The 12,294-nt window shown below is 32.1% G+C and overlaps 1 protein-coding gene across 2 annotated transcripts in view; it reads right to left on the bottom strand.

The window, feature by feature from the left end:
• Nucleotides 1-12,294, bottom strand: part of LOC145329948 (sodium-independent sulfate anion transporter-like) — a 161,094-nt gene that overhangs the window by 101,820 nt on the left and 46,980 nt on the right. For both annotated transcript variants that reach the window (XM_080174433.1, XM_080174432.1), the window contains exon 5: nt 9,003-9,081. In XM_080174433.1, the coding sequence (XP_080030559.1) occupies nt 9,003-9,081 (79 nt within the window). The remainder of the gene's footprint in view (nt 1-9,002; nt 9,082-12,294) is intronic.

Below are 12,294 nucleotides of genomic sequence, written 5' to 3'. Positions count from 1 at the left end.
AAAACCCTAGGCGCGTTAACCCACCCACCTACACCCCCACAAATACGAAAATTAAAAAATAAAAGGCAGATCCATGCTAACAAAAACAGGATTAATTTTGTGATTAGTATTTACGATTCCGTGGGCAATACAAAAAAGCTAAAATCAAAACCAATTCATATTAAACAGAAAATCTATTATAACATTTAATTTTACTTATTTAGTTTCTCTTTCCAAATATTTAAATTAATTTAAATAATGAAGGATTTATCTTTATATCCATGTATCCTGTTTTTATGGAGAATACCTACTCTGTAACTGTACGTCCGTCAGTCAGTACGTCCATCTCACATTTATATGTAAAAGGTAATTTTTATAAATTTACTTTCTGTTTTGTTTCTTTCACAATTCAAAACTCTAAATTGTTTTTAAAATTATTCACATTTTACCTTTTTATTTCCCTATATAGTAGCTTCACCCTTTGCTTCAAGATTTTATCAAATCACATTATCAGTTAGGGGAGGGGGGGGGGGGGGGGTTAGGGACTATTTCTCAAGGGGAGCCTACCCCTTCAGAAATTTAGCTAAAACCTGCGAAGGTTCACTAATATGATTCTTTAAAATAAGGGAAAACCGGTTCAGCCGTTTACGAGATCTTACCGTTAATATACACATAGTATTACTTTGTAATAATACTGGATATTGCTGCGCTGCGTATGGACACATTTTTTCATGTAATTAAATGTCCTTGATCAATTTACATGGTAATGTGCTTTTTTTCACTTAACCAATGCACAACTAATGATTTCAATTTTATTTCATTTTTAAAAGCGAAGCTTTTTACACTTATTTAGTGTCAGTTCTAACATGCCCACATTAACGATCATAGCTGTCCGTTACGGATAGACTGGCTTTGAAAAGCTCAGCATTTAAAACAAACAAAAAATAACATATAGTAACACAACATGATTCACAAAACTGACTTTTTATCAAAAAAAAAAAATGGCCGGATTTCAAATGCATGTCATAAACGCATTTACGTTTTTACAAAACATGCATTGATTTTTGTTTTATAGTTTATTTGGTAACATAATTTATTTGATAACCTATACTCAAGGGTTGTATATTATTCTAAGTATCATATCATAATTTTTAAAAGAAATGTTTTGTATTTTTACTGTATAACAGATTATTGTTTTGTTTTTAAGAAACAAATATCATTCGCTATTTAAATAAATTAAACCTTAATGTATTACCATTTCAGCATTTTCATGGTTCAATCTCACAAAGTTATAATGATTGAAATTATTATGACAGGACAAAATTTGTCGAACTTAGAATATATAGTACTGTTAAATTTTTGTAATAAATGTCTATAGACCCTTAGAAAAAATGAAATAGTGTGCATATACTTGCGCTCATGTATCAAAAATACCAGAATCGCATAAAACAACTAATGAAACAGCCAATGAAAATTTATTAAAGTCCCCAAAATTGTTAGGCTAACGAATTAAAAAAAACATTATTAAAAAACTTTGGAGACTAGTGTAATAAACAACCCATTGTCCCCTCGCTATCTGCGAAATTGGAACACTACGTAGATATAAGTTAGCGGAATAGAACGCACACCAAATCAATAATTTCACTATCGCTTGGTTTTAAGCTACTCTTTAGATTAGTTTGTTTGGTTTCGAGTATAAATAATTATTTAAAAAAGAAAAGAAAAGCAATATCATAAAATATAAAGTAGTAAAGGTTTATGTCTTTAGTTTTAGATTCTGATAACTTCTTCATTTTAGGGAAGCTTTACATAGATCCTAGGATGGGTTTAGTCTTTATTATGTTTTAGATTTAAGTTTTGTTGGTTTTAGGCTTTTTTTCTGCACTTCTCTACTTCTAGGAATACAAAGTCCCTAGATGTTAGGGGCGCAACCACTAGTAATAGAGATAAAGTAATAAAAAAATACAGTAAAGAGAAAAAGAAAAGAAGATACGGAGACAATGATAGATAAGACAAAGAAAGATAGAGATACACTAAAAATACACCCCCTCTTGTTGTCTGTAATACAACTCCTAAAGCTTCGAACCCCTAGATTTTGTTTTTATCAAGGGGGGGGGGGGGTAAAATTTTGGCAAACCCTCTGCAAGCCACTGATAAAAACCCAATCAGGGAAAAACAGAATACAATCACATCTTATTTGTCCTTGTTAAGTTGTTTTAATTTTATATATTTTTTTCTTGTTGAATAAAAAAATGTATCCAGCAATAACATGCTAACAATATAGATAAGTAAAGTACTACACTGTAAAAAGTTAATAAATTTTCAATGAGTTTATATATATGAATTTTAAGTTAGTTAGATTATCTCAAGCAACATATTTTTTCAATTTTTATGTACAAAAATAAACAAAAAAACATTTATACATATACCGAAACATATATACAGACAAGTTCTAATGATAAAGTAGGAACGCTACAAATAACTAGATTTTATATCTTTTCGTGATAACTTTTGGATAACAGTATGATAAAGTTAGATAACTTTTTTACTTCTATGTTTATGGGGAAGTACAATACCGATTAAAAAATTTTTACCACTTTTAGCTAGGGCAGAATTATGAAAGTAGAATTAATTCACGTTTATTTTCCAATCACTGCAGCCTTGGCTTTTTAAAAGTCATAGGAACATTACTTCAATTAATACCTGTTGATTACGATAATAATTAAAAAAGCAGAGGGTAGTTCATACTTGACCAAAATGTTCTTAAATATGTTATCTCATTCGTTGGCTTAAACAATTGGTATTGTTTAAAAGTCTATGCTGCTTTATTTAAATTTGATGTGTCAAAAATTTTCAAACAATAAGTTTAATCTTCTACAAAATTGTAATCATCTTGATGAATACATATAAATATACATTCATTATCATTACATTTTATTATTATCATAGCTGCGCCACTAATTGCCCTAATTATCCTTGTTTTTCTTTATTTGACTGCATTTAAAACAGGTGTAATAACTATTAAATCAATCACGTTACGTGTCCTGTATATAAGTAATTTAACGACCATGGTGACAGGGATATGTTACTATGGACGAGACCATGGTGACAGGGATATGTTACTATGGACGAGACCATGGTGACAGGGATATGTTACTATGGACGAGACCATGGTGACAGGGATATGTTACTATGGACGAGACCATAGTGACAGGGATATGTTACTATGGACGAGACCATGGTGACAGTGATATGTTACTATGGACGAGACCATGGAGACAGGGATATGTTACTATGGACGAGACCATGGAGACAGGGATATGTTACTATGGACGAGACCATGGAGACAGGGATATGTTACTATGGACGAGACCATGGAGACAGGGATATGTTACTATGGACGAGACCATGGAGACAGGGATATGTTACTATGGACGAGACCATGGAGACAGGGATATGTTACTATGGACGAGACTATGGTGACAGGGATATGTTACTATGGACGAGAATAGGCTTTGCAACACTACAGTGATGTAGTATTGGATGTAGAATATACCTGTCAATTTAGTTTACTCACATGGAACTCGTTTATTGGTCAGTTTGTACAAGCAGCAGGAGTGGGGTGATTTTTTAACTTTTTCTTTAAAAAAATTAATTAAAAATGGATGGTCGACTTTCTACCCCCCCCCCCCCCCCCCCCTCCTTCCAAGTCAAATGCCTCAAGTAGCTGCAAGCTTATTTAACGTTAGATTAGGTAGAGTATAGGTAAGAAAAGCCCCGTAGGAGTAGTAACCCCTAAAGATATAGCCCCGCAGTGTACGAAATCACATACACATGGATAAATATTTTCTTTTTATCTTCCCCTTTTCTTCCTTTGGTAGCTTATGGTAATTGAAGGAGGACAAAACTGTGGATTGAAGCAACTAGTAATTTAGAAACTAGTAGGTATCAAAAGAAAATTTGTACTGTTTAACTTTAAAGGTGTTTTTATAACCCTCAAACGTTGATAACCTTTTTTTTGCCCCCCAAAGGATGACAACATCCATAAAAGCGAAGCACTGAAACGGTAGGACAAACGGACATTAACTTTTGTATAGTGTCAGAACTGAATAATCATAATATATATGTATAAGAACAAAGCAAAATTGTAAGTAAATTTGTTGAAAAACTGCTTGATTCAGGATAATGTTTATGGATATACTTACATTTTTAGGACTTGATTATAGAGTTGCTTCGCTTATTACATTATACTTTGTTGTCCCAGGAATCAATATACCAAAAATCAGATCGGAGATTAGATCACATAAAAATTAGTTGTTAAAAAAGTAAAAAAAATCGGACATTTTGATGATGATTATAGAGTTGCTACGCTTTCTAACTCGTACCTAACCATTAAAGGAATTACCATGCAAAATTCGAAATCAATAGGACAATTCTAACATGCCTAAATTAACGAAAAAAGCTATCCGTTACGGACGGACGTACAGACGTACGGACGGACCGACCCTAATTATAGAAAAGCTTCGCTTTTAAAAATACAATAAATTGCTCACATTTAAGTTATAAAACGACTCAATTACCCCCTTCAAAAAGCTTGCAATTACATAAATGGATCTTCCATACATAAAGAAAAACTTGGATTTTTATTAAAATCATTGATTTTAAATCAAAATGCGTTTGTCTCTAGGTTGTCTAATACGTGTTGAAATTTAAAAAAATTTAAGCCTTGACAATAGACAATACATATAGACTACGTATAATATAGGTAAACTGGACAACTAAAAAAACATAGTAATGGACAATAAAGTATTCATTTAATAATTGTATTTAAAAAATCTTCCATTTGTAACACAAAATATTTTTGTTAAATTTGAAGTATATAATTTTGTGTCTTTTTCAGATCTTTGCCGCAAACAATTTCGTGCTACGAAGTGCAAAAACTAGTTGATACGGTTTGGGGGATAGATATGTTCATTGTCTAATGGCCTATCTCTCTAGTTGTGCAAACCCCTGCATGAATCTCAAGGGGTGAGACAATGGCCTATAAATTAATGTACATCCCAATGATTATACACAAGAATAACCCTTCTATAGATTACAACTAGGGGTTGAAACGTTTAGACTTTCAACTTAATGAGCCAATCAATCAAAATTCACTAAAGTCCCCAATGTTGTTAAGTAAACGAATAATAAAACATCATTAAAATTCTTTGGGGGTTAGATATGTTTATAGTCCAATGTCCTATCTCTCTATTTGTGTATAAACTTGATACCTTATGTAATTATATGCTGACATAATGACACATACGGGACAAATTGGACATATGCATTCTAATAATTTACAATATTATACAATCCTATATTTGGGTAGTATTAATAATTCCCATCTCTTACATCTAGAAACTAGAGGCTGCATAACCAAGCATCCAAGGGTCCTGTATATGAATTGGTAAAGATAAGACAGAAAATAGCCCAAAACCATCGAAAGACTTAATATAAAAAGAAAAAGAAAGATACATCCATCCTTAGAAAATTGTGAAGATTTCCTATTATAAAGCAAAATTAAAATGGATGAAAAAAACTTGCTACTTTATATAAAAGTATAATGCAGCAAAAAAAAGCTAACAGTAAAGTATTATTCAGTAAAACTAAAAAGAACTTTCTATAAAAAAACTAGTGTCTTCGCCCCCAGACTATTATTTAATATTTTGCGGAGGGGGGAAACGTTTTTTTCCGGTTCTATGTCTCCAAACTGTAAACCATTCAAATAGCCTTAAACCTTAAACATTTACCATAAAAATAACAAATTGTGTATTTGAATATGTTTTAATAGCTTTGATTACCATTCTTATATATTATTGTCTTAACCTCTTTTCAAGGAAGCCTTGTGTTTATCAAGATCGAAATTAATTTCCTTATTTACAATTCCAATTCAGAAAAAATGTCGTCTTTGTTTGACTTTCCTTTCCTAAAGAGACGCCACAATGAGTTCAAAGGTGCTTTGACTTTAGTGTCAGAACCTAAATTAAGACATAGTGCATTTCATTACCCTAGGTTAGGTAACTTCATTTCACTTTTCAATAAAATCTAAAATGCAGCGGTTTTTGAGAAAATTAGATTAGTAAATTTCAAGTTAAATTTTCATACTTAGGAGTTATCGCATAATCATGACAAGAAAAGCAAAGATTATTTATTTAAAATTTTGAACAACTTTGCTTTTATAAAGTCTTTCATAAAACATCTCTTTATATGATTTATATAAGGCTGAATTTCCGTGACCTTAGCAAAGCAACTGATAAAAATGGCCATTAATTAACTCCCTTTAGGAGTGGTTTTATGAAGAACTTTATAAAAGCAAAGTTGTTTAAAATTTTAAATAAATAATCTTTGCTTTTCCTGTCATGATTATGTGATAACTCCTAGGGGATGAAAATCTAACTTGAAATTTTCAAATCTAATTTTCTCAAAAACCGCTGCATTTTAGATTTTATTGAAAAGTGAAATGAAGTTACCTAACCTAGGGTAATGAAATGCACAATGTCCCAATTTAGGTTCTGACACAAAAGTCAAAGCACCCTCGATATCATTGTGGACGCGGCATTTGAATGTTGTTTTGTTTGGGGTCTCTCCACGTTACTTTTGAATGATATGTGAGTGGATAAAGATTTCGGAGAATTAAGTCGGGCCTATCATTGGTCTCATAGTGCGTGAATAACCCTAGTATGCCAGGTGCTTTAACCATAAGAACTTCAGGTAGATTTTTCTTCAGTTATAAATAGTTGTATGGCGTATAGGACGGATTTATTAAGTTTAAAGGCGTTAGCCAGCTACACGTGAAACTTTATGATGATTCAAATATTATGTTTTAGTAATTTTTATGTGCTTATATTTATGCATTTAACAATGATCTATTAAACCAAATAATTTTCCTTTAAAGCCAAAGTACCCAAAGATTCTTTAACCGTAGAAAAAAAAGATTTTTAAAAAAAGCAAATAATATTGTGTGGATATAAAAACTGAAATTTTGTATTAATTGATTTTGTAATTTCAGGACTTTGAAATAGTTTGTGTCAATAAATCTATACTCAAACCTGCTGTTGAAACTTGATGGTTCCTGGTGTTGGGGGTTTTGTCCGTAAGACTAAGATCTCTAGAACTTCCTGCAAATTCGGAAGTCACACTTAACCAAAGTGTCATGGTTAAGACAATTATGATCACTTGCAGTCTTGTTTAACAATTTTAACTTTTGTAAATTTGATAAAAAAAATGTTCTTTATTTAACCCTTACAGATCGGGGGGGGGGCTCAAAGAGCCCCCCCCTCTAGTTTTTTCAATCTCATTTTTTTTGTAGGTAAGATGGAGAGCTGTAACTTCATGACTTTTTAAGTTTAGTAATTATACGTCGGCAAGAGTTGATTTTATTAGGATATCTGGTCTGTGTCGGTCGTGGTGTCCGGTCAAAGTCGGTTGGGTAGCCAAAAAAATTAGAAAAAATTCTAAATAAATCTTAATTTCTACATTATGACTTCTGTGTATAAGGTAGAAGCCTAAAATTTTGTTGGTGAATACTTAGATATCAATGACCATCTGAGAAAAGTGGTGTTATGACCGTTTGACCGCTCCCTGACCGACTTTATGACCGATTTTTGTCCGGCTTTTACTACAGACATATATCATGAATATCGTGGCTTCTATTACAGCTAGAGACCTATAATTTTTTTTGGTAAATCCTTGAGCAATAATAAACATATAAAAATATTAATTTGCGCCGCCAACCGCCGTTTTACCGCCGTAACCGCCGAAAATGGCGGTTTCCGTTATTTGCCGTTTTTCGGCGATGATCAGAAAAAGTAATTTTTTTGTTATGAAAAATAAAAGTTCGTCCTAAAATTTGGTCATCCTAGCTGCAAAATTGGCCGCTCTACAGCTGTTTTAAAATTTAGCGGCTGGCCGCTAAAAAGCGGCTAAGGAGCGGTCTGACTGCTATGACAAGAAAACGTAATTTTCTCTAAAAATACACATGAACCACCAGAAAAAAATTTTACGTCTTTATCTGTACCAGGAGCCGAGATAGAGGGGGGGGCTCAAAGAGCCCCCCCCCCCCCCCCGATCTATTAAGGTGGGAATTGGGGCCCGATCTGTAAGGGTTAAGAATAAATGTTTGAAAAAACAAGAAAGGAATTTAAATACAAAATATTACAATGTATTGGATGTAATACAACTGGATATATCAGCAAGATAACTTAAAAAACAAGAACGACTTTGACCAAAAGTAGCTATCCAGTATGCTATTTAAAGTGATAAAACTTAAGAATAGCATAATGAAAAATCATTAATTATTCTTTTTCTCATTTTTCTGTCCGCCCTTACCTCACTTCTTTCGGTTAAAATTATTAGTTGAAAAGTTGGATCAAGTCAAACAGAGTGTGCCAATACCCTGTTTTGGCATACTCTACTTTACTTGGGGGAATATTGGCATACTCTGCTTTACAAGGGGGAATATTGGCGCACTCTGCTTCCAGTTTAAACAAACCAATCAAGATTAATTGATTGAAATACCCAAAGTTTTTGAATCAACAAATAAGAGAAAATGTTTTTTTTAATAACTTTTGGTATCAGTAAAATTTACAAATAAAATGCTTTATCCATTAGAATAAGAGACAAATATAACGCAGACAAAAGTAATATGTTTTACATATTACAATTTACAGTCAAAAATATATTAAAAAACTTGTTATTTATATTTTTATATTTGATACAAGCATAGAACCACCGCACTTTATTTTTATCTACGTTTTAGATAAGGGATGTGTTTTTTGTATCTAACTCCTGCAGGTTGCCCTAACCCTTCAGGGCCTACACTTGCGGACGGCACCCTAACCCTGCGGGGATGCACTCAACCCTCCCCCACATTGTTTCCAAATTAGTAGTGGGCCCTTTCAGTAAAAACGCCGCAAAAAAACATTAATAATAAGCGGAGTACGGATTATCCACTGGCAAATAAAATACTATTGTTTACTTACCAAGCATATTTGGGTGAATTGTGTAGCCAGATATTGTGTTCAGATTGTCTTGGGAATCACCAAGGCTTGTCATACCAGTCTAAATAGTAGACTTGTTGAGTAGTGTCGCCACAAAAATATATTATCATGATGTCTACCTGTCTGCCTGTCTTACTGGACCTATATAATATTCCTTTGCAGTGAGGCTTTTTATACGTCCAGTAAAGATTTTGTAACTAGTTTTGGAGATGATAACTTCTTCCTCCCGAGAAAAATCGCCCCTGGAAAAAAATAACACCCCCCAAAAAAATCTATTATAATCTTTTTTAAAAAACTAATATTGAAAATATAAAAGGTCAACTTACCCCCATCCCAACCTTCCCTCAAATGTCTCTAAAGACAGTATGACTTTAAAGTAACATTTGATCTTTAAACCTCTAGAAGACTTGAAATCTTAGAGATTTATTAGGCCCACCTTTGAGTAAAATTGTGTGATCGTACATACTACAACCGACCTATTTATTGTATCTGTTTATGACAGAAGACATTACCACTAAGTTTACATGAAATTTCATACATATCATAAAGTATCAGGATGTTAATTTTTTTTGTATTTATTTATTATGCGGTTTTGTCATAACTTGACCGCAGGCAAACATATTACAGACAACCAACCCTTGAATTGCAAGACCTTTAAGAAAAAGTAAAAAAGATTTAATAGTAATGAATTCTCAAAAATTTAGAAATGGTGTTTTCTATACTTTGTGAGTGTTTTGTGACAGATTTAAACATACATAGATTAGTGCTGTAGCTGTAGGTATTATTTTTTTTTCGTGGACAACTCTCCACAATACAATATGAGACGTATTTTTTTTTCTTCCAATATAGCTCTGAACCAGTTTAAAATCCGGTTTCAGTAATCACGGAACCTCGAGTATCTTTGAAATAAAACAAGACAAAAAATATAAATGCATGTGGAACTCCTGATAAACAAAAATAACCTTCATGCAGATCTAAATTATAGGTGAAAAAGTTTGGAAACTGCTTGTTTATACCAACTAACCTATTTTTAATAATAGTACCAAAAATATTTAAATCAATGAATAAGATAAGGAGCTCATAAATTTTGGAATCAGTATTATATACAATACAATGCTTCTTTTCTCCCTGAGAAACCTAAATATCTTATTCAGAGTAAGTTGACGGTCGGCCAGACATAGGCAAGATGTAGAGTAGCTCCACTACTAAAAATTGTTAGAAATGTAATATGTTAAACTATTTAAATTAAACTCATTACACAACTCTGTTAAACTAATTTTTTTTACACAGAACAGACATGGATATAAAAAGATTAATCTTCGACTAATAAAAATTAGTACAAGCTTGTGTCTAGAAACAGACTTTGAAAGACGGCTATCAAAACATAAAAATATACAGCCGTCTACCGCCTCCCCTCCATTATAATAATCAATAAAATATTATAAATTAACCAACTGCGATACATGTCAGAGGCAATGTTTACTAATCTGCAGTGTCAACTTTACATGATTATTTTACCATGAAATTATTACTTTTTCCATTTCAGTGAAGCTTCAATTAAGTCCTTTTCTTATTTCAATTTATTTTAGTAACATTACATTTCCAAGATAATTTACCTTTAAAAATATCCTTACTCAAGTTTTTAGGGGGAAGTTTTAGGGGGGGGGGGGTAACATCCATTTACCCTCCTCTTAGACATCTATAGCGACCCTTAGAAAATATTATTTTAATGCCTAAAATGTAAGGACTTATGTAAGGTTTTATTTTTGTAAATGCCTGATCTCTATAACTGTGTAAGCACACATTTTCAAAGGATAGATTCAGATATCATAGCACAACAGTTAGAGTAAGAATATACAGATAAAACTAGAATAATCATTAGGAAAGACAAATACCCTTATAGTTTCTATGCATCTTAAAACACTAATAATGCAAAACATATTTATGGAAATATATGTGAAATTGAATTACAAGCTTTCTGAATTTAGTAAATATTTAGTGATAATGTCATAATAGTTCGTTTCCCTCTTTTATGTTAAACATGGTATTGAAAGGTCTTTAATAATTCTATTAAAAATAGTTTGTGTGTGAATTTAATGAAATTTAGCTCCATGCAGTTTAAATGATTTCAATTAACTAACTTTTCCAACAGGCATAAAGTTATCATCAACATTTCCGCCAGGCATAAAGTTATCATCAACATTTCCATCAGGCATAAAGTTATCATCAACATTTCCACCTGGCATAAAGTTATCATCAACCCTTCCACCAGGCATAAAGTTATCATCAACATTTCCACCAGGCATAAAGTTATCATCAACATTTCCACCAGGCATAAAGTTATCATCAACATTTCCAACAGGCATAAAGTTATCATCAATATTTCTACCAGGCATAAAGTTATCATCAACATTTCCACCAGACATAAAGTTATCATCAACAACAAGGATGATAAAGTCTTATAGTAGCGAAACTTTTTAAAATTATGAACGAAATCTTTGGTCAACTATTAATGAAATTAGAGAGAGAAAAAAGAAAGAAAAATAAATAAAGGAACAAACTAAAGCATTTTAAAAAATATTTATGTATGTTGATGGAGAAGTAACAAAGCTCGGACCACCCCAGCATCACAGAGAGATGGAAAGACTAAAGAACATACATACACGAACACTTGTAGAGTTACTTTGCTAGTAATAGAGAATAATCGTACACATAAGTAGCATAGCAACAACAACCAACGATTAATTTGAAAAAAGAAAAGTTAAGTATTATGAAGTAAAATTTATGAAGAAATCTTCAATAAATCACTCCTAGAAAGCTTGTTTACTTTGCATCTGGAAACCTTACAGATCTGCGAATAATTAAGAATAGTACAATAATTTTAGAGAAACTTTGTTTTACAAAAATGTTTTTTTGGAAGTGTTCTTTTTATTTCTGAATTTCTTTTTATAATCTTTTAAAAAAATTATTGTATTCCACAAAAAAAGAGATTTGAAGGATCATAGTACATTGTCTTATTTTATACACTTCCTGGACCTGGAGCTACTTTATTTGTTGATTTTAATATGCATTGCTCCCCCCCCCCCACCCACACACACACACCTTAGAAGTTGATAAACAGTGCTCTATTCATATTCAGTTCCTACTTCTGCACCTTTCATGACCATTGACCGACCATACAGATACACACAAACCCAGCACTCAAATTCATTTAACTTTTAATAATACAGGATTTATTTCCTTGTTATTCTATTCTATAGCAAGGATTTTGTGT

Source organism: Acartia tonsa, chromosome 10 (genome assembly GCF_053477335.1).
Source record: "Acartia tonsa isolate MP-2025a chromosome 10, ASM5347733v1, whole genome shotgun sequence".
Lineage (NCBI taxonomy): Eukaryota > Metazoa > Arthropoda > Copepoda > Calanoida > Acartiidae > Acartia > Acartia tonsa.
The sequence above is the reverse complement of the archived record's forward strand: the minus strand, read 5'-3'. Positions and strand labels throughout refer to the sequence as shown.